This window comes from Amblyomma mixtum, chromosome 9 (genome assembly GCF_055824585.1).
Source record: "Amblyomma mixtum isolate Tamu chromosome 9, ASM5582458v1, whole genome shotgun sequence".
Taxonomy (NCBI): Eukaryota; Metazoa; Arthropoda; class Arachnida; order Ixodida; family Ixodidae; genus Amblyomma; species Amblyomma mixtum.
In genome coordinates, this window is record NC_143020.1 from 105,922,519 (window position 1) to 105,949,204 (window position 26,686).

At 47.3% G+C, this 26,686-nt stretch overlaps 2 protein-coding genes across 2 annotated transcripts in view; both read left to right on the top strand.

Annotated features, from left to right (window-relative positions):
- Positions 1 to 7,607, top strand: part of LOC149330534 (adenosine receptor A2b-like) — a 98,974-nt gene extending 91,367 nt beyond the window's left edge. The window contains exon 2 of the mRNA XM_089559873.1: positions 4,322 to 7,607. Within this exon, the coding sequence (XP_089415999.1) occupies positions 4,435 to 5,550 (1,116 nt within the window). The 5' untranslated portion in view covers positions 4,322 to 4,434 and the 3' untranslated portion in view covers positions 5,551 to 7,607. The remainder of the gene's footprint in view (positions 1 to 4,321) is intronic.
- Positions 7,608 to 12,626: 5,019 nt separating this feature from the next.
- LOC149330535 (cell cycle control protein 50B-like) lies at positions 12,627 to 25,936 on the top strand. Its single transcript, XM_089559440.1, has 7 exons — positions 12,627 to 12,663; positions 16,793 to 17,061; positions 17,862 to 18,054; positions 18,722 to 18,835; positions 21,053 to 21,259; positions 22,725 to 22,890; positions 25,789 to 25,936. Exons 1-7 carry the CDS (start codon positions 12,627 to 12,629, stop codon positions 25,934 to 25,936), a joined length of 1,134 nt encoding a protein of 377 aa, XP_089415566.1.
- Positions 25,937 to 26,686: the final 750 nt, after the last annotated feature.

Below are 26,686 nucleotides of genomic sequence, written 5' to 3' on the forward strand. Positions count from 1 at the left end.
ACCTGTTTGTCCGTTACCTCACACAGTCATCCTTCGGCGTCATAAACAACCAGACGCAATGCATTGAATCTCCAAGGATGAAAACGGAAGAAAAAGAAACAAAGGAACTAAGGGACATAATACAAAAGAAAAACACAAGTGAGAGCTAAAAATGCCCGTATGTGCGCCGTCCGAAGCGCGTGTAAATAAATCTACGACACCGAGGACTCCGCGGGACTATTGAAGCGAGCGGGCGCCTGTGTGTCGTCTTGGAAACGCGCGCCAAAAAGAGAGAGGAAAAAAAAGGCGCGAATTGGAAGGAGAGAAGAAAGGCGCGAAAAGAAAGCGCGGGTAAAGACGAGGCGGTGAAGGTTGGCGAAAAAAATTAAAGAAACATTACGAAAGAGTGGATTTACACAAGTCGAAGTAAGAGGAGTGAAAATGGCGGGAGCGATTCAGCGTGAAGCATTCCGGCAGTGCGGCGCGGGACGCAGTTTCGTAATCAAATTTTTCTTAGAGTCGCCTCGAATTCGTTCTTTTTTAAGCTGCTGTCTCAACGCGTTCTTTGGGTGCGGAAGTCGTTTCTTATTTTCGCATCCATGAAGACCCGAGAGATGCTGAAAAAGTTTCGCGTTTTTATTTACTTTTCTTCTTCTCAGCCAACTGCCGTGTACTATTGTGTTTCGTAAAGTGCACCAGGGATATCATTCGTGTCTTTCGGAATGTGAGAAAAAAGGCTATATGACACAGTGAGGTGGTCAGAGATGAAGAAAAAAAAAGTGCGGAGTAGGGTGGGTCTGGCAAGAATTCGGAGCTCGCAAGTATGCATTTCTTTTGCTTCTTTTTGCCCCACTTGGTGTATAACAGAAGGATCGCGCCTTATTCATAGTTTTCTATACTGCCCTCTTTCGAAATGGACGCGGTTTGTTTTTGGACGAAGAAATATATTTGATATGTTTGCGCAATGTATGCGACAACATGGCGATTTATTATTTGTCTTTCTTTTCGGTAATACAGCAGTACGCTTTCTTTTTGCAGCCCCGAGACACATGACGCACGTCAGGCGGTTTGATGGAAAGGACGAACGCGTTCGCGCGTCAGAAACCGTGCCCAACTTTTAGAGCCCGGGAAGGAAATCACGTTTTGTCGACCGCAAGGAATAAAATTAATGAAGAGTATGTTGATGCAAACCCGCTTATTTCAACATTTCGGTTTATCCGAACTCAATTTCTTGCTCCGAACCGTGAAGCGCATACAAAGAGTACCCTTAACACGAACTTTTGATAACTGGAATAAATTAGGGATCCTACTTAACTTTACAGAAGCCACAGCGGCCGCCTTATACTTCCTGGACGAACTGGACGAACGCGCCAAAACTAGCGCTGCATCATCATCATCATCATCAGCCTGACTACTCCAACTACAGGGCAAAGGCCTCTCCCATGCCTCCCCAATTAACCCTGTCCTTTGCCAGTTGTGGCCACCGTATCCCTACACTGACAACTTATTCAATGCTTGCAGGCAATCTATTTACATATGAGTACACTTTTGTCCAAACGGAAAGGAAGTAATGTAGGACTTCCGAATCGTCTCCGTAATGCGCATGCACCAAGCCACATTCGTAAGGCTCATTCCTGCTGCTAATTATGCATTCGTCAGCTTTTTTCCTTTCGCTGAAACGATTGCATGCTGATAGTCCGCTATTTTTAGATGACTCCGTCAGTGTCCGAAGAACTCTATTCTGATATCCTCGGGCTATTCATTAAGAGTATTCTGAATTCTCCGTAAACAACTCAGCACACCCGCGACTGCTTGTGCAAGAACTTGAGAAAGAAAATCGAAGACGCAATAAATAGAAAAGAAGTATCGCTGTACTTGAGTTCAGTATAAAGCGTAATTGCCAAGAAAAAAAAAACATCCGGATGTTTTGACGCGCGCACGGAAGCGGAAGTAAAAGGCACAAATGTATCTGACATTATAAAGCGCGCTCCTTTGCCCTTTGGCCCCAATCTCCTCGGCACAGTTCCTGAGGAAGTTCGAATTGTACTTCCGGGCGTGTTACGAGACGAGCAATAAACAGCGTTCCTGACATTCCTGTTTCAGAAACAAAGGAGGACGCTTAGCTTGCAAAAGACTCGGAGATTGGTGCCAAATTTGGCTTCCCCGTGCTGCGACATTTAGACGACTTCGTTCATCAACCACTGCTTTTCGACGCGGTGTTCTATGTTTGGAAATGATTACGTTGGCACGCATCAATGCCGAATAAGATTTTCAATGTTACCACTCAGCGGGAACGACATTTTAGACGCCCAACTCTTGACAAGGGAATTGCAGTAAGCTGCTTCGCGCCCAGGAATGAAAAGATGTTCTGGCTTTTCATAGGATTGAAAAGGAACTTAGCACGGTATCACTACGGCATTGTCGGAAAGCGGCACTACCTCAGTTTCTTCCTGATCACAGGGGCACTTCAAGCGAGTTTCTTTCTTTCTTTCTTTCTTTCTTTCTTTCTTTCTTTCTTTCTTTCTTTCTTTCTTTCTTTCTTTCTTTCTTTCTTTCTTTCTTTCTTTCTTTCTTTCTCTCTTTCTCTCTTTCTTTCTTTCTTCCTTCCTTTCTTCCTTTCTTTCTTTCTTTCTTCCTTCCTTCCTTTCTTTCTTCCTTTCTTTCTTTCTTTCTATCTTTCTCTCTTTCTCTCTTTCTTTCTTTCTTTTTCTTTTTTCTTCCTTTCTTTCTTTCTTTCTTTCCTTCCTTCTTCCTTCCTTTCTTTCCTTCTTTCTTTCTTTCTTTCTTTCTTTCTTTCTTTCCTTCCTTCTTTCTTTCTTTCTTTCTTTCTCTCTCTCTCTTTCTTTCATTCTTTCTTTCTCTTTCTTTCCTTCCTGCTTCCTTTCCTTCCTGCTTTCTTCCTTTGTTTCCTTGTTTCTTTCTTTCATTCTTTCTTTCTCTTTCTTTCCTTCCTGCTTCCTTTCCTTCTACATTTCTCCCTTTCTTTCCTTATATCTTTCTTTCGATGTTTCCTTCCTTTAATTTCTTCGAATACTTTACGTTAGTAGCCGAGAAAAGGCAATTCTAGGATTGAGTGCCGAGTAATCTCCCATTCATCAAGTTCTGACCGGTCGGAGATGTAGCGTGGCTCGTGGTGAGCCAAGAAAACAGAGAGGCAAAAGGTGATTTCTGGAATTTTTCATTCATATCTCGCGTGCCGGGCTCCCATGCAGCTCACATTCCACCGCCCCATTTCCCAATTTCCTTCGCTTTAAACTTCCGGGAAGCCTAACGACGCCACGATATTGCGTCAGCGCTCATTTCGATATCTCCCTGTACTACACACAAGACGAAGCCCGTAGGGGGCTCCTTCCATCTTACACGCGCTTTCGGCAAATATCTGACGTCCACTCAAGGCTAGCCAAGCGATGTAGCTTGTATACTCTTCGCGTGAACGTTGGCTTCTTTTGTTGTATTAAGCTGCCAGAGCTACACACCCAGCGTTCTCCAGTGCTGTCGAAGCAGGGCTTCGAAGGGCTACAAGTCAAAAGAAGGTAGACAAAATATATCGCCCACTTAGCCTGATTGATCGCAGCTGATAACGCCTTGGGGTATACGAGCAGTGCGCGGGTCGTCCTTGGTGTGTAGGTTTATGTGTAAGGCGAAGCGAGCCAAGGCTGAAGTTGCGTAAGAGACACAGACCCTGGCTCTGAGGGCAAGAAGAAATCAAATAACCTTAGTACCCTTCTGCGCTGTCTGAATAACGCTGGAGCGATAAGCGGGAGAGAGCTTTTATAAAGCTAAGAACTTGAACTGAGTGCACTGCTGACGTCAGTGGTGGATGCCTGGGAACTTCTTCTCTTAGAGGAGCACTATGTCATGGCAGGCAGGATCGCTGAAACTGCGTCGATTTTTGTTTTTTTTTGAGCCAAGAGGAAAATATTCAAAAAAGAACGACGAAGCTTCAAGGGGCTGAGGGACCTTCTCGAAGATCATGTGTTTCGCTGCGTATTTGGAACTTTCTGTTCCAATTTTTCCCTGGTCGATAATAGATACTAGGCAACACAAATGAATTCACGCAAGCACCATGGTTGGGTAATAGAAAACATTGCTCATTTTACTTTTTTTTTTCTTTTTCGCGTAAAATAGCTGCAACGTAGTCTGTGAGAAAGACGGCAGTGGAGGGATTCGGATCAATTCCGACCACGTGGGGAGTATTACTTGTGCTATGTATCGCACAACATACCGGTGTTTTGGAATTTTGCTAGGTGCGGTATATTTTCTTTCAAGTGAAACTTGTTCTATTACGTCGAGCTACATTTAGAGAACCAACTTTCTATCTTTCTTTTTCTTCGCTTCGCAGGCCTCCGACCTCAGGGACCATGAGAGGTGGCTCCCGCACACACCGATGCTCCTGGTTCCGGTGAGCCTGAACGGGAAGGATTAAACCAGTGCTTCACGGCCAACTCGGAGGTCATGGATTGGAACGCCACGCCAACCACAGATGGGTCTTCAACGTGGGACGTCGCCGAACTCACCGAACCGAGCGCCTGGACGAGCCCCGTGCAAGTGGCTATGGCCGCCTTGCTGGTCTTTCTCCTGTCTCCAGTCATCCTGTGCAGCAATGCCCTGCTCCTCCTCTCAATGTACCGCTTCAAGAGGCTCCGGACTCCCAGCAATCTCTTTCTGGTGGCCCTCTTCAGTGCCGACTTCGGGATCGGCCTCCTGCTTCCTCCAGGGCTGTACTTCGAGTTCTCCCGACCCCAGATTCGGTGCTCGGCGCTCTGTCTTCTACCCTACTGCCTCTTCATACAGGTCAGCGGCGTCGCCATGCTGAGCTCTGCGGCCGTTGCCCTGGACCGTTGCACTTCCTTGGCCCTTCCGCTCACCTACAACAACCTCATCACCCACCGAACCGCGGGCCGCATTGTTCTGGCCATCTGGGTCTACGCCATCCTGGTATCCGGGACTCCTCTGCTCACGCTACCTCCGCTCAAGTCTCCCTGCAGCTTCCGCCTAGTCTCGAACCCCATCCGGGTGTTTCTCGTGTGCGCCCTCTACCTCCCGTGCCTGGCCGTGATGACCAGCAGCTATGTGTACGTGTACGTCGTGGCCCGAAGGCACGCCCGAGCCATCTACTCGGTCGAGGGCAACCTGAGGACGGCGCTGCCTCCGGACCGGCACTACGGCTGGACGCTGACTCTAACGGTGGCGACGTTCGCGCTGCTCTGGACTCCGGTTGTCACGTTCGTCGTGCTCGACGCTGCGTCCGAGGAGCCGTACGACCCGAAGACCGCCTTCTACCTCGGACTGGCGGGACTGAGCGCGAGCTCGGTGGACCCGCTCCTCTACGGCTTCCGCAACTCAGAGTTCCGTGCGGCGTTGCTGCGCATGCTCAAAGAACTGCTTCCCCGCATGTCGGGCGACTTCTTGGGCGACAGTCCCAGTGCGCTGCACCGGAGCCGATGCGGAACTGCTTCGACGTTGAGGCCCGCCGGAGCCAGTACAACCCTTCCTCCGCTGGACACGGAGTGCTCGGCTTGTACGAGGACGCTGATTATGATGGATCTTAGGCCTGTCAGTTACGTGTGAACAGGTGTCGCTTACAACAGAGAGTTTTCGTGTGACTGAAAACTACCCGCCTGTGCTGTTGTGTTCCTGTTTAAGTACGAGATGTTCTCGATGCCCTGTGGCCTTTGCTGTGTTGTTTCAGGAACTGGATCCTCAAATGCAGGACCTTGAAGCGTTCACTGCAATCTTTAAGCGGGACGTGTGAGATTGAATTTGGTTGTGAGCTTCAGACTCCGAGGACTTGGCTCAATGCTTGTGCTTACACGCAATATCTGTGAGTGCTGAGATTTTAATTGTCGGTGAGATGCGTTGATGGAGAAGTGAGAGGAGAAATGCGACTGTGGATGCCCCAAAAGGCCATACATGTGTTCTTTTCCGAATTCCTTATCCTTTTCTGCCAATCCCGGATATGTTGGACGCCAACTGTTGGACTTACGGTACTGGCAACAGCACTGAATTTTGTTGGCAGTAGAACTGATACGAAATGACAGTTGAACTATTGAACTACGTTTCCGATCCATGCGGAGTGTATTTGAATGACATTCCAGAAATTGTTTACTCCTCTGAGTGAGTGCAGTAATAGTTAAAACATGTTATTGCTTTTATAACTTTACAACTTTCTTCAATTGGGCGGATGTAATTTTGGGCCGAAATGGCCCTTGACTTACTTGAAATAAGTGTCTTTGGTCAGTACAGTGTATGCATAAGGCAGAAAGGTGCGGCATGATTTGCTGTCGTTCGAGAAATGTCTATCCGCACTAAACAATTGCGACTATTTCGGGTCACTGTCGGGCTTGGTAGACTTGCCCATTGTCTGATTCTTGGTGTAATATGGCGTCTTCGTTGAATACCGATTGCCACATAGTCTTCCCGGTGGCCAAACAAGCTGCTCTGTAAATATGTAAATAACTCTTTCCATAAGTACGTCGATACACCTTCCCTCGAGCTGAACACATTCCCGCCTTCCGCCTTCGTCAGTGCAGCTGTAGTACGTGTCCAGCACTTTCGATAAGAATCGAGCTTTAAATGCACCGTCGTTCTTTCTTTCTATCCCAATGGCATCATTTCTCGTGGAATGTGCCCATGAATGTAGTGTTATTAACACCACAGAATTACTTGGCTATGTCGACGATTTCGTGGCCTCCAAACGACTCGGCAGCAATTTCCCCGTTAGTGTGAGAGTTAAGCGAAAAAGATTGGTTTATGGTTTGGTTTCTGAGGGTTCAACGTCTCAAAGCGACTCAGGCTATGAGGGACGCCGTAGTGAAGGGCTCCGGAAAAAGGAATGATTGTGCGCGATAGAGGATGATGTGAGAATGATGCACGTCAATATTTGGTCGATGTGGAATAATTACCCTGCTGAAAAAAGTTCTATGATGCAATAACTTCATAGAGGCTTCATCATAGAATATAATACAATTTGTATGATATATCATACTTTTTGTATGATATTCTATGACATCTCTATGATGACTATGATTTTACAGAAATGAATGACATTTGTTAATAATTTTCTATGATTTGTACGATAAGTCTATGATATTTGTATGATAAACTTTATGAGTTTATTGCATCATACAACTTTTTTTCAGCAGGGTAGTTAATTAGTTAGAGCCAAAAATATCACTTAGACGTCAAAAAAGTATCGGACGTCTATTTAGTGCAAGGCCGTGAAAACAGCACTAGTCGTCAGAATTGCGGGAAAGAAACGCAACAACATGACAGAGGATGATAAAGTGTCGTTGTGCACCAAATTTGATAGATCTGGAATGAATAGTTAATTAATTAGAGGCCAAAGGGTCATTTAGACGGCAAAGTTTTCCCGGGACGTGCATATAGTGCAAGGACGTGAAGATAGCGGCTGACGTCAAAATTGGAAGAAGCAGAAAGAGAGGCAAACAGTCTAAAGCGAATCAAAAAAAAAAAAAAGGCGACGAGTGTGAAGGAGGCATGAACGCTTTCGCATTCTCCCGCAGTGATCTCTCACATTTTTTCTCCCTTTTCTCCCTGACTGCAACTTGTGCTCCCGTTTTTGCAGCTCGCATATACTTGCTGCCGTAACGGTGGTTGTGAGTGCATTCTGAGACGATCATTTTTTTTTCTAGGGGGGGGGGGGGGGGGGGGGGATCGCAATCTCACTCTGCGTGACGAAGCAGCACAGTTCAGTGGTGCGTCGGGAATTCGCAAAACTATCCGGCTGTGTTTTTTATTTCCTCGCAGCATGGAATTTTCGATTTCGCATTCCAGTGTGGTGTCGCAATGTTTCGTTATGACGTATGTTGAAATCCGCGGTCGCTTTGAGACACTGCTGTCGGGGACGGCGCTAACGTACGTAACTGCAGCTGCAACTTATGAAATATAAGCTATCAGCAATGCAAGCTTTTCTAGGTGTAAAGTTTTTATCACGTCATTACGTGTAATGGAGCGCGCGGTTTTTCAACACGCCTCATAGCGACAAACTCAACCGTCGATAAGCATTAGCAGTCGGCAGCGTAGTACTATACTATAAAAACGAACGTTCCAATAGTTTAAAGGATATTTTCTTTGCCCTTCATGTGCCTCGGAAGTCTTGCGTAATGAAACTAAAGGTGCTTAGGCGTATCATAAGCAACGACTTAAAACAATAAAAGCGGCTTTGAAAATTAATAATCACTACTGGAAAAGCTGGTGGATTCTCGTTACGGAACTATTCTAAACGAACTATGGGAGGTCTGTTGATATTGGCTGAAGCAGTGGATGTTTACTAGCTCAATATCGTCCTTCCTGCCAGTCAGCGCCTGCTAAGAATTAAATCTTCGAAATGGATCAACTCGGAATAAGGTTTTCTTTTGACATCTGAGCATCACGCTAACGTTGCATTTGTTCGCTGCTTTTTTTTTTTTCACAGCGATGAAAAGCTTTATTAGACTCGGGGGTTCGTCACCTCTGGTCTGGTCGTTACCCTCAGTCTAGAGCACCGCTGGCTTCCCAGATTCTTCTCCTCGTAATACGTTTGGTTTGAAACGTGCGCAGTGTTTATTCGTCATCGTACAAGCTGCGAAACTGCCATCTGTCGGCGCGAATCTCAAACCGGCACACGCAGTTAGTTCGTCTGCGTCTCTCGCAGGAGTAGTGGGACCGAATTCTTGGCATTTTTATTACGCACTTGGCGAGCGTGACCTACCAGTATTGAACGGGTCTAGTCAGCAGATATGGCTTCTCAGGACAATTCCAAAAGAACTCAGGGTCGGTATTAAGGTCAGCGTATGGGCGCGCTCAGTGGCAGGTAGTTTGCAGTTGGCGAGATATCCGAGAACATAGTTAGAGTCCCATTTTACGTCCTGGATTCTCGTTATGTTATGCAATTTCCATCACCCAAATAACAAACTGCTGTCACCAGCTATCACGTCCCATTATGCTTCTACGCCACTTCGAAGTCACAAGCAGCTCGGTTTTGCTTCATAGTATTGTGTTCACAGACTATTTTGTATCGTTATGTACTGTTATCATTTAAACAGCCTTGCACTTGAGATTCCTATCTTCACTTGAAACCAAAAATGCTTCTTCCTAGGAAGTTTTATGCATAGTCTTATCAAAATGCATTACACGCAGGGTTTTCGCGACACATCTGGCGATTTTCATTCATTAAAGTGCGATAACCACGCGCATAAACTTCTTTTTATATTTTGACAAGTTTAGTAGCTCTGTTGCCATGTCCAAAGCCGCTGCATATTTTAGGCGCTTCTCTTTACGCAGCAGTCTTGTAAGCAATTGAAACCAAAGAAAAGTTTTATTTATACTATGCTTCGTACAGGGCAGAGTGTTTTAATATTTCGCTTCATGGCCATAAACCTGCCGAGGAAGATTGAAATATTCCCAGCGTAGGTCTGAGGCAGAAACACAAGTCACAAGTTCAGGGAAGGGCATAAGCTGCCACGAAAAAAGATGCTATATATGAAAGTTATATATAAAATTTGTACATATATTATATAATGTAGTACATATGGCAACATCAAACCGCAGAAGTAGATTTGCTTGCAGGTGTTGCCGCGAACCGATGTCTTCCTTACAAAATAAGCGTTGTAACCAAAGAGAGAAATGTTGCGGCAATAAGCGGTTGCCTTTTGAGAGTTTCCGAGTTTAATAGCGCACTTAACTGCTGCTCAAAACAGCAATGTTCTTGAAAGCTCAACAACAAAGCTGTACCAAGAGGTTATTCGAGCCCATATTGTGCAAACTTGTTTTTCTAACCGTGTTAACAAACATTTCACGAACATGGGTTCTAACCATGATGAATGAATACTGACACGGTTACTCCGTTTTTGATGAGTGCATACTTATAAAAGCACACAGATTTGAAAGCATGAAAGTAAGAAAGTAACGGGCATTAATAGGGGCAGGTCGCCGAACAGTTGCTGGGGTGGTATATAATATAACGATTCTTAAACTGACTGTTTTGCATTTTTGAATTTCTCGGTTTTCTCCATTGGCTGAAGTCACACCACGCCCATGTTCCTTATTGGTCACTGGCTGAAGCCTAAGGCGTGGCGTCGCTGATGGCAGGGCGAAAGGGCGGGAAGTTTGAAAATGACGTCCATTCTGGAAGAAATTGTTATATTATACCTATTCCCGGTTCGCTTCTAAGGTCTTCTTAGTGCAAGGATTTTATAATCTTAAATTCAAATTAATTAGAAGATGTGCAGCCGGATATTGATATGATGGAATCAATCATCTGGGTCAATGCAGTATTCTCGGCTGCGTTTATATATTTATATATATATATGACATTTTTATATCACTTCACAGACACGCACAACCAAAAGCATGTATAGAAGAAAGAAAGATATTCAGAGTATATGAAAAGTGTTATTATTTTAATGGCGGCGTTGCATTAAAACAAAGATCCTCGAACCACTGTGTGTTCACATACAGCGCGTATGTTCTGGCATTTCATGCGCTTTTTGCTTTTTTAAATGCCTCAACAAGCATGTATAAATATATTTTGTTTTCTGCATCGTTATTTTTGGGCAATAAGAACCTATATCGCACCAAAAATGCACTTGAATGGCAGATAACCAAGCAGAATTACTGCAAGCAGGGCTTTCAGGAGGCCGACCCCCGGATTTATACTTTCTGAAATTTCCGGTTTTAAGTAAAGGTAGAAACAATTTATAAGGGAACATTCTATCTGCATTCAGGTGATGATTAATCAACAAAGTCTGTTTTTGTTCTCAGTATTTTCATCTAGAAGCATGACTTCCACAGTCCTTGCACAAATTCGACGCTTTACTAAAGAGGTTCTGCAGTACGGGCTATGTGTTCCCTGTTATATTGCTCGGAGCTGTATACACTGTTGGGAGCAAAAGTGGTACATAACACTCGGGGTTGAATGGCTCGCAATTCTTTTGGCGAATTTCGCTCCACACATCTAAACAAAACAAAAAAGGTCACCTTTTTGTCTGTAAAGAAGATGTTGCTGGGAAGCGGCCTGGCAGTCAAGTCCACCCGAAGAGCTACTTTTATCGCTTCTGCTCCCGCCAGTACATGTTATGACAATCGCATGCACTGTCAGTTTATTGTTTCAACGATGAAATACGCAGTGATGAGTGCGTAGAGACGTTAAAAATTTGTATTTAAACGCGTTTGTCTCGAAAGTGCTTCAGCTTTTTTTTTCGCTGGCATGGTATATATTAAAGGCAGTATAAAAGTGGACTTTTCTGTCAAATGCTGAGATTATCGTTTTTGATGTTGTGGACGTTTCCACGTTTTATCGTTAGCATGCACTCAAGTTATGGCTGTTCACCTGTGTCTTTTTCCGCGGTTTCTTCAAACCAGTGTTGTGTTACATAAGGTTGTAAATAAAGAAGGCGTACGACGTTGCGATGCACGTGATTTACTTTGTTTTTATCATTAATGTCACATTGTACTTCTGTTTTTATGCTACAAACAAAGCCTTGGAGGTGGACAGTGCCTTTGAGGCATTGATTGCAGAAACTTGGAGGCTAACGAAAAGGGTTCAGCTTAAGTTAAGGACAACGCAGCGAGCTATGGAAAGAAAAATGACAGGTGTAACGTTAAGAGATCGGAAGCGGGCGGAGTGGGTGAGAGAACAAACACCGGTTAAACACCGGACATCCTAGTCGAAATCAAGGCGAAGAAATGGGCTTGGGCAGGACATGTAATGCGAAGCAACATAACCGTTGGTCCTTAAGGTTAACGGAAGCAGTGCGCCAGAGAAGGCTTTCGCCTTGCAGAACTTTAGAGAGCAGAAGTGCCCGCTGAATTTTTTTGTTTTTTTCGCGGGATTTCTGTTGCGTATAGGGAAGAAAGATATACCGGGAAAAACCTCCTTGCGTGATTCTTCGCTGGCCCGCTGTGTGAATCAGTCGCTGACGGAAGCCGTACCTTTCGGTGCATCGTTCTTGTTTTAACACATTTCCTGTAGTGTTTGTATCACGATAAGCAAACGGCCAACTCACGGCCACGTGCCGGTATTTGGGCACCGCCCCCTTGCCTGTCTGTATCTCGATATAAGCACATGCGTGTTGGTTTTCGCGGGCAGTCGTCGACCAGCGGGACGCGCGGTCTGACGGCCGGCTGACAATAAACCCGAGTTCTTGTTGTACCTCGGCTACAGTGTCGTTTCCCTTAGCAAGACACGACATTTCCTTTCTTACTTTTCGAAGAGTACTACCGGTGATACTTTCCCCTGGTCTGGTGCTCGGCTTCTATAGGGTTAAATGCTTGGAAAATGAGTCTTTGACTCCACATTGCTTGAGTAGAAGAAAATACCTTGGGCCATGGCGCACTTTGGCCACAGATGATGATGATGATGATGATGTCCTCAGGCTTAATGGCCACAGATGACCTTGCGCCATAAAAATTCATCATCATCATCTTCGTCCGTATTGGCAGCGTAATGCCCAGCAGCGTTTTTCATTTGTAAAAACATTCACCCCCGTAGTTTGCGTCTCCTCTGCCATTGAGGAAGAAGAAAGTGATACAAGCCTTGCGAGGCGTGCACCACGCGTTTTTCCCGCGCGCCTAGAAGAAGAGGAGAACTCTCGGAAGAGAACGGACCTTGAGCGCCGCTGCAGTGTCGACCCAGAGACTGAGGCATGGAAAACGCCGCTCCGAAGTCCCACAGGCCCATCGGTGAGCCAAACAACCCGCTTATGCAGCGCGCGACAGTCGGGGCGAGCTCGGTGTTCTCTGTTGTATTTCTAGCAGGCATCAGGCAGTGGGGCGGCGCTAGCCGTTAGACGGAGACCAGTCTCGGCAAGACATATAGCCATGCTGACGCCCACCACTACGGGAATGGAGGAGTACTGAAACGTCTTTCCGCGCTGCGTTTACTGGAACACTAGTTACGTTTTAAAGCGAAAGCCTTCAATGCCTCATTGTTGTCGACAGAAGGTTGTCAGCAGAAGTGTTCCGCTTTTCGGTTAGACGAAATGGTCATGACGTCAGAGTGCGCGGATTCGAAGTAATGAGGTCACCCATGAATGCCTGACGCCCCCTTTTGGAGCACACGACAACTAATAAAATAGAAAAGTGCGGTGAGGGGCTAGTTGGTATGACATTATGAGAAGAAAAATAACTTCGTAAAAGGACGGGACAAGAGAAAGAGAACCACTCGGGACAAACACTGCGTTTGTCCCGTGTGGTTCTCTTTCTCTTGTCCCGTCCTTTTGCGCAGTTATTTTTTGTTGTCATAATAAAATAGTTGTCGTCCGCTCCGACAGGGGGCGTAAGGCGTCCGTGGGTGACCATGTTACATACCCCTTTACTGCGAACAGAGCCATGGATACCACCGAACTCATCGAAGCAGAGAGAGAGTCGTGCTAAAGAAGCAGTCAAAGTCGGCAGTTAAAGCGTGCAGTTGTAATGTGTAGTCAAAGTGTGTAGTCAAATAAAGCACTAGTAGAGCACAGTCTAGCAGCCAATGCCAAACGGTGCGCCAGGACAGCCTTTCGCCTTGCAGCACTTTAGAGAGCCAAAGTGCCCCCTGAATTTTTTACTTAATCGCGATGCATTGTGGCTTACTGTGAGCGACCCAACTGAACTCTTGTCCAGCGATTATGAAAGATGGACAGCCCAGAGGCTTTGCATCTGAACTCTAAGCCGTTCACTGCTGCTCCTGAGGGTACAGCTCCTGTGAAAGTCCTCAGCTTTAGATTCATGTCCTTATTCAAGACAGGCATTACAGTATGACGCGTACGTACTTCGCATTTCGTATTGAGAGTGCTAGCACGGATCACACATCAACACCACACACACTACCACAGCACTCACGCATTGCCCCTGGCTCTGGCCATGGTTGCCTACATAAGAAGGTTGTTGATGGCTAGACTGTCTCTCCCATTCGAGAGATATGGAACTCTGGCGACGCTAAATTAGGCTCACCGGATGGCACGAAAGAAAACTCGTTGGGCTGCTTGTTTTTGGCAAAGGCTGTGCTCACTCGTCAGCCATTGTTAATTTTCGGTCCACGTCGCAACATTTCGGCACTCGAATGGCCGATTTTGCCAAATAAGACCTAATAGCTTGTGTTGACTAATGGTGGTCGAAGCCTCAGGGCGTCCCATTAATCTCATCGAACGCGGTTGTAATTGCCCCCATGAAGTAAAAACGAAACCATCAGAGGCCAGGGACAACTGTAGAGTATGCTGAGGTGGATAAATTAATAACCTAGCCTTCTACATACGGATGCAGAAATGCGCTGTACACTATGCGGGGTCATGTATTTGGAGTACGCTTTTAAAGAGGGGGGTGGCCTTCACCGTTACTAAGGTGAACTTTGTCACGGTTTGTTGTTGAAGTGAGCTCTTCAGGGCATGCACAGTAAAGCTGACCAGAAGTGCGCATACAAAAGTGGACAAACATTGTACGCGAAATCAATATAATGTAAGACATAATTTGCGCACACGCATAGTGGGGCGAAAAGACGGAGTACGCTTTTACGCACATTACGTCTTGCCACAAGCAACTAGGTGAAACGGAAGTTTCCCTAGAATGTACTGCTGCATCAAAAAGAAGGTAAGTTTTGACTGTCACAGGTCCAGAGGATGCGCCCGATGTATATTCGCGGTGGGGTGGCGGAAGAAACCTTGCCGCGTCGCGAGCGCCATGTACGCATACAGGGGTGATCACCGTTAACGTGAACACTGGTCCGCGTGTAAGAAGTCATTGAGGTGCTCCTGCGTCTTTGTTTGCAGGACCTCTTAATCTACGACGTGCGCTTTCGTAGCACCTGCGAAGTTCTCTCGGTTCTCGTGCTAAAAAGTCTCGATAGTATCGAAAGACACGAGGTTGCGTCATCACGGTCACTGTGCTCGCCATCCGTACATGTCGCAGGATAACGGGGAAAGAACCTTGCCTCGTTGCGAAGGCCGTGTTGTGCGTAGACGTACAGGGTTGGTCAAACGTACCCAGGCCACAGGATCTGGTTTTCTGTGGCATATTCTTTCACGTATGATAGAAATGAAAGTATCAAGATTCTCAGAGGTTATAATGATTCTTCCGCTATCATCTGTAGAGATTTGGGGCTACAGGGGTGTCGTAACTGCCCGACTATAGCGCTCGAAAACAGACCTTTTGGTCTGGGAACTTTTGACCGACCCTGTACGTGTGTGTGCACGTGTCTCTCAACTACCCCCACTCAAGTGTCTCACACGGCGACGAACCCTTTCCCAGACTTTCCCAGAACAGACTAAGGTTTAAAAACGCGTCTCTCGTCCCTACCGTGACACCCCTTGAGAGAAAACCGACCCCGAAACGTTAAGTTTTCTTTACGAAACTTCTCGCCGTGCTGGTTTTCTGTCTAGCCCGCGTCTCGACCTGTCAAAATATTTGCATTCAAAAGTCCAGGCGTCGCGCGCCTGTTTCCAAGTGCCTATTTAAATGGCTTATCACAAACACAACCGATTTAGACAAGAAACCTCAGCGCCATAGCCATCTGCGTGTTCAGAATATAACGCCCTCAGAGGACTGCAACCAACACTACTCAATATACGGGTCGAATTGAAAGGACAGCTGAGGAACGAGAGCTGCGCTCCCAACTGAAACGGAGATAACTTCGTCAAAGCCTTGAGAGCGTATTTGCATCGTAGGGCCTACTCGTTTCTTTTGGCGTGGGTTTGCAGGGACCGAAAGCGCCTTACGAAGTTGAAAATCGCTGAATAGGGCCTTTTCATTTTTGAATTTGCATGCCGCAGAGGACACCACCTCTTAGTTTGCTTTCTTTATCTTGTGTTTCTTCCGATGCCCTCCCATAAGAGTTGCAAAACACCCTCAAAAGAATTGTTTTATATATTTTTAAATGCTTACTTCCTGTTTCCAGGCACTTCAGGCCGTCGTGGTTCTTAAAGGATTCTGGAACGCGCCAGTGTTTCAGTTAAGGGAACCAGCGCGAATCGATGTCTGTCTACCGCACATCTTGTTTAACCTTAAAGTACAAAATTATCCACACTTTTCATGACCACCCCCCGTTTGCGGACGGCAGCCTTCGTGGTTTCTGCGTTGCCTCAAAAACAACACAAAACAAAGCACACTATTCACGAACGCTGCAAGTTGGGTGCGGGGAAACGGAACAAGACGGCCTCGTGCTGCGCAGTGTTGCCGAAGCAAGATGAAGAGCCCTTTTAAAGCCCTGAAAGGTATTACGTAACCACCGTTGCAAGGAATATATATTTCTTCCAAGCGCGCCAGTGCTGCTTCCTTATGGTACTCATGCACTGCGGGTCCAGGTGTAAAAAAAAAACCCGCTGAGAATTATTTACGCCGCATGAACACGGGCAATTTTTCACTGCCTTCACGCTTAGGTAAGCATTAGCTTGCGTCAGCTTCGTTGGATATGCGACTTCGTAAGTATAAAGAAGACCCTCGAAGGCTTGGCTCACTTTACCTTCTTGCATTGATGTCAGAGGGTCCTTTATATTTCTTGTTTTGCACTGCGTGCAGAAGCGGCTTTGGAGTTACAAGAAAATTGTGGGATGTAGAATTCATATTTAAAGCTCTCCAAGCATTATATAATTTACGAATGTTTCAAAATAGTGCATCTTTAAAGTTGGAACCGACCACCTCGGGACAGAGTACTTTGGGATTATTTGTTAATCCGGGATCGGGTGTTATGTAAACTCCCTTTTTACACCCCTTCCATGCAGAGAGTGGTCATTCTGGCACCCACTAGCTCGAGACGGAGTACTTTCGGATTATTTGTTTATCCGGGACCGGGTGTTCTGTAAACTCCTTTTCTTTTTACTCCCTTCTACGTGTTGTGCAGACCGGCCCTTCTGGCAGCAGAAGCTGCCCGGCTGGTCGCCCGTGTTCAACGCCGGCAACGCGGCGCTACCCTTCCTGCTGGCCGGCTTCATCTTCGTGCCGGTGGGCGTGGCCGTCTTCCTCACCACCAGCCGGCTGCAGGAGTACCAGTTCGACTACACCGAGTGCAAGCAGGTGAACACCAACAGGACCTGCGCCGCGGTGATCGCCAGGGAGCCCAGCAAGAGCTGCGTGTGCTACGAAATCATCACGCTCCCCGAGGACTTCCGTGTGAGTGCACACCCGCCGGTGGTACACTCTCAACTAGAATGCGCCTATACGGGAGTAAAAACGGAGTGAGGTGCCTCTAGCGCATTCCCTTTCATAAAAAGGAGTCTATAGGTTGCTTACTCCCTTTAGAAAGGACTAAAAAGGGAGTAAGCAACCTCTAGCACAGTCTATTTCATAAAAAGGAGTGTACTAGCTTTTATTTACTTCTTTTTTAGGCCTTTTTTTATAGTGCATATATACGCCGCAAATGCCGAGCTAGGTTTGAAAAGGGATACACTGTAAGAGCTACACTACTATACCTAATACGCTGTACAAGGTCCATACCACACAGTAGTTTACACTCCAAATTGGGTTCACGGCGCCCTACGAAGGTATCGCCCACTGGATAAGGTACACTGCCCATGATACTTGTTCTATATACACCGCACACGGCGCGTTGTCACTCCACACTGCACAACGGGCATCGGGTACAAAGTACAATGCACATGTCACAAGGAACACTGCAGATTGTGCATTGTTCAGAGTACAAGGCGCACTATACGTCGTGCACGTTACACTGCAAAGCCGGTACAAGTTCTCCCGTGCTGCCGTTCTATATACAAGCTCACCGAGTACTGGTACTAGTGCAGCCAAATTCATACTGAAGAAAGGAAAGTAGCGCGAGCACCGGCCTTAGACGAAAAAGGTTTCGGTTTTTTAAAAGGATGCATTGAAGAAGGTGAAGCAAGCACTGCTTGCTCTTCAACAACGTCGGCAAATAGTCTGCGGTATTCGTCAATTTCTTACCTCGCTTACTGCAGCAAACGGTGAACGTGTACTACGGCCTGACCAGCTTCTACCAGAACTTCCGCTTCTACGTCCAGTCACGTGACGACAAGCAGCTGCTGGGCAACCCGCACAGCGCGCGCTTCGCGTGCAAGCCGTACGACGAGGACCGCAAGACTGGCTACACCGTGTTTCCTTGCGGCGCCATCGCCAACAGCCTCTTCAACGGTGACCATTTTCTTCTCTCTCTACTCTCTCTGCCACCAGTTGTCGTTACCATCGCATAGTTACTATACAGTGACCCTCATTCGGCTAAAACTCTGCGGTTACTAGACTGTCGCGACGCCTGTGGGCAGTCAAATGAACTCGGTACTACTAGATCTCCGACCTGACTGATAACCGTCGCAATACCGCGACAACACAATTATTGAAACAGATGCAACAATGAAACTGGATAAATAAAGCAATCCGACAGGTAAATTAAAACATAACCCAAGCAGTGCTTCGACTTGAACGGGAAGATCTTGGACGTATGTCCTTCTGGTTTGCTTTGTAATGTAGGAGGCTAGAGTCAACCAAGAGTTGCAAAAGAAAGAAATAGCAAAGTTTAGCTGGCAACTCGGTCCTTTGTTCAGTTGATAACACATTTTGATAATGCATTGACGTTGCATACATAACACGCAATAGAAAGCATACCTCGCTTTCCTTCCATGTTAACGTGACAAATGCCAGCATAGGGCAGAGTGCTCTACAGCAGATCATTTAAGCGCTTGTTACGTCATAGATGACGAACTACAAGAGATTTTATTTTCCGCTCCTAGCTGGCAGCTGTGCGAAATGGGCGCAGCGACAGGTTATTTCTATCGCTAAGTATCTTCAATGTTCGTGCTTGCAGATTCGTTTAAGATCAGGTACAAGATGGGTCCCGGCAACTATCGCGACGTGGAGCTATCGTCCGTCAACATCTCTTGGCCCTCGGACCGAGAGCGGAAGTTCAGGAACCCGATAAGTACGAAACTCTCTGCGGCGCCTGTTCCTGCCTCTTTCTGTGTTCACTGGGATAAAAATCTTCGCTTAAATTCAGTTTTTGGAGCTATAGTTCATTCTACTAGGTAAAGCCGGGTATCGCCGTATGTGCAACTTGACCTTCGGGAGAGCTGCCTACTGGATTGTGAGCAAACTGCCCACCATGGCAGGTGGCAGTTAAATTAATCATTGGTCGCTCGGGAAGAGCAACCTGGGTCGCACAAGGCACACCGCTGGGAGCACCTGCCATCGCAGGGCAGTGGCACATCCCTTAATCGCTGCACCACGGCGCCAGGAGTAGTATGAGGACTCCCAAGGGTCTATGAATGTAGATTAGTTTAGTTTAGTTTATGGGGTTTAACGTCCCAAAGCGACTAAGGCTATGAGAGACGCCGTAGTGGAGGGCTCCGGAAATTTCGACCACCTGGGGTTCTTTAACGTGCACTGACATCGCACAGTACACGGGCCTCTAGAATTTCTCCTCCAAAGAAATTCTAGCCGCCGCGGCCGGGATCGAACCCGCGTCCTTCGGGTCAGCAGCCGAGCACCATAACCGCTGAGCCACCGCGGCGGCTCTATATGAATGTAGAGTAACCAGTTCTGCATGTATGAGAATTAACCCATTACTCTGTCGAGTCATATTCTTAAGACGGAGCTTAAGTGTCCCCTCTTTTTTTATTCGAAGCATTTCTTGGCTCATGAACGGTTTCACCGGGAGCTGTGAGTAAGCTGTGCGTAAGCTGTGAGTAAGCTGATCGGCTTGTAGTTTTCAAGTCCTCGACGTCCCCTTTCTTACGGATTAAGATAATGTTAGCGTTCTCCCAAAATTCTGGTATGTTCGAGGTCGTGAGGCATAAGAGGGTGGCCATTGTTTCCAGCAGAATTTTCCCACAGTATTTCAACACATGTGCAATTGCCTGATCCTCATCAGTCGTTTCTACCTTTAAGTGCGAAAGCACTACATAACGCGGTCCTAACCAAAAATCTTGTGTGAAGCTCGTAGTTACTCGTGTAAGCCGGGGTTAGTTCGGAGGAGTGTCGCGCCATCTGTAGCCAATAGGAGGAACCTCAGGTAAGGTTGGAAGAGCGTTGCGCCATCTGTAGCCAATGAGAGGAGGGCGTCGTGCCAGTTGCCGCCGAGTGTAAAGAGGGTGCGAATATGAAGAGCGAGAAACGCGGTTGCGTGCCCGTGCAGATGCCAGAAAGAGGAGGCCAAGAATGAACACATGCTTTCGCAAGTCTTCTCGGTTTAACTACGCCAAAACCCTACTGCTTTTTTACGTTGACTGTATGGCTTTCTTCCTCTTTCTTTACCCCCAGGATGACCAGTTCATAGACACTACTGCCTCCGTCATTAATGTCCTGTTTTTTTTTCTGGTATTCTATAGATACATAGACACACTCCTTTGATATTTCAAGTAAAATATATTTCCAGCACCGCCGTGGTCATACCCTTCTAGCGATGTAAGCCCCGGAATGCGTATTGGGTGTTGCTGGTCACAACAAGCCGCCTAATGCACCGACCAAGCGAGCTAGCTTTCTAGTATGCCGCCTCGGTATTTGCGACAGTTACGTTCAGATTCGTCCTTATCTGGGACAGTACCATAGTCGGATACAACTCAAGAACAAAGCGACAGGCGCCCCTCAAAAGACACCCTCCAGCCAATACTACTGTGAGCCATTCCAGCGGCTAAAGAAGACACGGACGAAGGTAGACGAGGCAGGACGAACGCCGGTCTCGTCTACCTTCGTCTGTGTCATTTTAGCCACAATAGTACTAGTAACCAACTAGCCCAGCTTTCTACGCTCCAGCCAGTGCCCTCAACCGGCTGTCATGGCGCCCCGGTTGATCCTGATCGGATTATAACCAGGGCCTCAGGAAAGTTGGCCGACGCCATTGTATGGAGGACGTCTTTTGAGGGGTGTCTGCCACTTAGTCAGCCGTTTATCCCCCTTCATCTGCCGCCCCCTACGATTTCATGCTAGCAAGTCAAAGACTATCGGTCACGGTGGAGAGGGGGATAATCGGTCAAGAGGGCGAATCGTTCCACGCCACTGGCTGGAGGGGCTCTTTGAGGGGCGCCTGCCGTTTCTTTCTTGAATTGTATCCTACTATGCCAGCTATGGCAAGCTGGACGACTGTTCGTGCATCTAAATGCATAGAATACAGTCCGCGCTGACTCTCTCTCTGTCCTCGCAGACAAGAACCTGACGGGTACGATTAAGCCTCCCAACTGGCACATACCAGTGGACCAGATGCCGGGCGGCCTGCAGAACGAGGCATTCATCGTGTGGATGCGAACCGCGGCGCTCCCTTCTTTGCGCAAGCTTTACGGCCGCGTCGCCGGCAACAACGAGTTCGCCAGGGTGGTGCCCCGAGGGGAGTACTTCCTCGAGATCCACTACCGTATCCTTGCCAGAGAACTGCATGATAACACCCATGACCGAAGAAGGTCGGCTGGAACCAAGAGAAACGCATTTGGGGTTACAACCAAGTGGAACAAATCGGATTCCATTTGGTTCCAGCCGCGTGGTAAAATGCTCAGAATTACCGGCAGAGCTGACAACGGCACGCTTAATGTACTCTATAGGTATCGTGCGTAGTACAGCGCGAAACGGGTGGAAGACACTTTTTGTCTTCCGTCCGCCTTGAGCTGTACTTGCCACAGTGAACTATTACCAACTTTCCCAGCTCTAGTGCTTTAGTCGGGTACAACTCAAGAATAAAGTGGCAACCAATGGCGTCGTGTGATGTTTGTGACGTCGCGGTTGATCCCTGGTTAATATACGGTTCACTAGCTCAGCAGCGGAATAATCTATAAGACTACAGAGGATTAACCACGGATTAACCACGACGTCATGACAGTCGTTCGGAGCTATTGGCTGGAAGCCCTCTCTTGAGAAACATTTGCCGTTTTTCTTCAGGAGTTGTATCCGGCTATATTGCTTCATCGAGGTGAAGCAACGGGGCGCATCCGGTGTATGCTGTCTCCTACTAAATTCTTCAGCAAAAATACCAACTGCTGAACTATCGGGCAGGGTAAGTAATGTCTGGAGAGAGAGTGATGTAGGCAGATAGCGGATAGACATAGAATACTTGAGTCTGTCTTGCTTTACAGAACGTTTGAGCCGCTGCAATCGTACTTTTTTTTCCATTGGGCCCAGAACCCAGTCAAGCTCATCGGAGCTTTTTGTTCTATGTCCTCTCCCTTGTGTTCGGGCGAAACAAATACTGATTGATTGATTGATTGATTGATTGATTGAATGGATTTATTTATTTAGTTATTTGTTTACGGATTGATTGATCGGTCGATCGATTGACTGAGTCCCAACCACCACAGGTAAATGGCCAAATATTGGAAATGGTTGATGTCACCCTAAAAAGTTTTAGTCAGTCTTTGCAGAGTGTCTATAGACTTCTGTCTGTTAAGTCTACAGACTGTCGATAGACAAATCCTAGAGAACAGTCTATAGGAAATACAAATGCCATAGACAGTCTATAGACAATCTATTGATTTATGGCCGTACACTTTTAGTAGACTTTTGTCTATAGACATACTATAGAGTATGAATAGACAAAAAGCAATGTCTATAGGAAGTCCATAGAGTCAATAAGATGTCTATAGACTGCCTAAAGACCATTTCTATAATGGTATGGTCATTTGTAGGACCGGCCTTTGGCACTACATTTCCAATAGTGGGCCGACTAGCTGTGCTGCTGGAGGTGATTGATTGATTGATTGATTAATTAATTGATTGATTGAACACCGTCGAACCACCTTTACGAATTCGTGCCCCGGGGTATAACTTATCTGAAGATACATGGCGTCATCGTCTTGGACGATTGCTTTCCTGAGCGCACACTCGACCAGGCTACCCGGTGACGGTGTTTGGCGGCACCAAGCGTCTCATCCTGTCCAACGCGTCGTGGATGGGATCCCGCAACCCGTTCATCGCGATCGCCTACGTCTGCGTCGGATGCCTGTGCGTCGCACTCGGCCTAGCCTTCATCGTCATCGACCGCAAATTCGGCAGCATGTGAGTGTCGGAACAGCAGCTTGGGCTCATCCCTTTTCCATCCTGAAGTTAACAGCTCACAACGCTGACGAGGATAAGAGATGTTTATACGGCAGCGTTCATCGTGCCTTCGTCTCGTGTCATCGTCTGCGTTCTGAGCCGTAACTTAAAGGCGCACTAAAGAGTCGTCTGCGTTCTGAGCCTTAACTTAAAGGCGCACTAAAAAGGCGTCTGCGTTCTGAGCCGTAACTTAAAGGCGCACTAAAGAGTCGTCTGCGTTCTGAGCCGTAACTTAAAGGCGCACTAAAGAGGAATCTGAACTCGTATTTTAACCGCGGGAACTCGATCAACACGTTTCGAGCATTATTAGAAACTTGGAATTATTGCCCTGTGCGGCCGACTTCCCTAATTTAAATCGAATTAACATCCGGCTCCCGCCTTTTTTTTTCATTCCCCGCATACGGTGGGAGGAGTCGACCAACGCATGGAGTGCCTTTCAGGCAGTCGCGTGGCGGCTTTGCTTTCACTTTTATTTTGTTTTCAGGTCTCCGTGAATAAATAGGTCTAGTGAGAGGCTACATAGCTGAAAATTAGGCCCACGGAAATAAAAATACTCGTAGACTCTTTGATTTCACCGATCACTACGTATCACTCCGCCGATGGCAGAGCGGCAAGCCGCCACGGGACTAGATGAAAGGTTGGTTGACTACTCCTACCGTGTGCGGCGAGTTCAAAAAAAGGCGGGAGCCGGGACGTTTAATCCGATTTAAATTGGGGAAATCGGCCACACAAGACAATAATTAGAAGCTTCTAAGAATGCTCGGAACGTGTAGACCGAGTTCCCGCTGTGAAAAGATGAGTTCAGATTCCTGTCCCCGTTGAATCTTTGGAATCAGTGAAGAGTGTGTGCGATGGCCTCCCAGCTAAGTTATCCCTGTGGTTGCGTCGTAGTTCATGGTGACACCAATTTCTCGATCGGGGAGGGGGCGCCATCTTGGGTCACAAACATTTACGATGACCTCTTAAAGGGGCTGCGAAACACTGCCTGGGGGAATACCGGCTATACTTCAGGTGGGTTCTTTATGTCACACAGATGCTGACTTAAAAAGAATTACAGGAATCGATGCACAGGAACGGGAGTTATTCAGTGAAGAAATTTCAAAATACAAGCAAACAAAACGCTGCCCTCAACTCGATTTTGGCGGGGCTTCCCACTCCTATTTCGCTCTCCCAATGACGGTACCTGGCGCAACCAATCAAAACAGCCAGCCAGAGCACGTTGCGGAAGTTTGTACTCCATGGTTGCCTGCTCTCTGTGAGACTGGCAGCGTGGTTTCCATGCCAGAGCGCCCCTGGTGGTGTATTTTTATTTTACTTGCTTTGCAGGGCTTTTATCTAAGACAAACAAATTGTTTTTGTTGATCTAATATAAAACGCAGACAGGTGACAAAATGTGTCTCTATTTATTCACACAATTTGCAGGGTATTTACTGTTTGTCCGGTCATCAAGCTCGCGCCAGGTGATGTCATATCCGCTGCTAAAAACCCGCCACTGTGTGGCGACATCATCAGAGCCATGAAGTTGTTTTTGGGAGGACATTAAAATATTAAAAAACGGAATGTACGCGGTATTACCGACGCTAATAGCACCATTATAACTCACTGTATGCAATCAACAGGCAAAACAGTTAACTAAGATTGTGTTTCTGGGCCCCTTTAAGTTATCTCGATGGTTGCGCCGTAGCTCATGGTGACCAACGTTACTAGAACAACGTTGATGGTGACAACACCGATTTCTCGATCGGGGAGGGGGCGCATTCTTGGGTGATAAACATTTACGATGACCTCATTAAGTTATCTCGATGGTTGCGCCGCAATTCATGGTAGCAACACCGATTTCACGATCCGGAGAAGTCATCTTGGTGTCACAAACATCGCGATGGCCTCTCAGCTTCCACCTAAATCTCCAGTGCATGCATGTAGTATTGGGCCGTTTTGAGACCCAGAGAGCCGAGCATGCTTCGATGTTTCTGTTCGTTTCGGCTGCCTATCGCTTCTCCGCACCGGAAGCGGTGAACATGTGATATAGAATATATATAAGGCGAAAGCCTTTAATGCCTCATCGTTGTCGACAGAATGTTGTCAGCAGAGGTGTCACGCTTTTCGATTGGTCGAAATGGTTATGACGTCAAAGCGCACGGATTCGCAGTAATGAGGTCACCCGTGGATGCCTGACGCCCCCTTTTGGAGCAGACGACAACTAATAAAATAGTTGTCGTCGGCTCCGACAGGGGCGTAAGGCGTCCGTGGGTGACCACATTACATACCTGATTACTGCGAACAGTTATGGATGCAACCGAACTCATCGAAGCAGAGAGAGTCGTGCTAAAGGAGCTGTCAGTTAAAGTGTGTAGTTGTAATGTGTAGTCAAAGTGTGTAGTCAAATAAATAACTAGTATAGCACAAACATTCTCGCAGTCAATGCCAAACAGTGCGCCAGGAAAGACTTTCGCCTTGCAGCACTTTAGAGAGCCAAAGTGCCCCCTGATTTTTTTTTCTTTTGAAATTATGAGGTCTTACAGAGCGAGGTATTGCGAGGCTTAACGAACAAATATACGGCGCTTCTTGATGCGTTCGCTAATGTTTGTTTTTTTTTGCCGCCGCGGTGGCTCAGTGGTTATGGTGCTCGGCTGCTGACCCGAAAGGCGCGGGTTCGATCCCGGCCGCGGCGGTTGAATTTCTTTGGAGGAGAAATTCGAGGCCCGTGTACTGTGCGATGTCAGTGCACGTTAAAGAACCCCAGGTGGTCGAAATTTCCGGAGCCCTCCACTACGGCGTCTCTCATAGCCTTAGTCGCTTTGGGACGTTAAACCCCATAAACCAACCAACTAATGTTTTTTTTCCCCGATATCGACGCAGCAAGTTCCCCATGCCCGAGATCTCGGACTTCTACCAGCATCGGCATCTGTGGCGGGGGCGCAAGCCGTCACTCTTGCCATTGCCCCAGGCGCGGTCGGGAAGCGCTGCCGGTCGTCCGCCCAGCCGGTCGAGCATGTCACCGCCCTGACCACTGCCTGTGCGCTGACTCTCGACGGCGACTCAGGGTACGTCGCCTTAAAACGAGGAAAGTTCAGACTGCGCGAATGGGTAGAGGTCAAGAGGCAAAGAAACGAATACAACATCATGGGCGTAGATTGCCAACTGTTCTTTCACGGTAGCGAAAGAGGCGAAACGCAAAAAGGCGTCCATGTGCTGTGCGATGTCAGTGCACGTTAAAGATCCACAGGTGATGAACTCCTTTCTTCCCATCTTATTTCACTTCCTCCCTTCCCTTACAGCATGGTTCAGGTGTCCACCGAGATATTTGAGACAGATACTGCGCCATTTCCTTTCCTCCTGCCTACACTGTAGTGCAATGTCTTCTGACACCTATCACATGGTGTGGGCCTGCCCCTCCAACCCCGCTATTCCCCCATCCCCAACCCAACCCGGGAGGACTGGGAGGCGACCCTGCTCGGCTGCCATGACTTACAGGCCCAAGAAGCCTTAGTCGGGCGGGCCCGGGCGGCGGCCGCCGCCACTGGAGTCCCATATACTAAGGACCTTCACCTAGTGTTTGTAAGGATCGGTTCCTTACGGGCTGATACAAACATACCTCCTGTTCATTCTTAATAAATGTTTTCACCGCCATCCCCACCGCCCCCCCCCCAAAAAAAAGAACCAAAAAAAGCACCGGCTACAAAAGGCGGGAACCTAACCACGGGAACGCGACCACCTTTGTCACTCGCGCATGTACAGATAATCACTGACCCGCTGC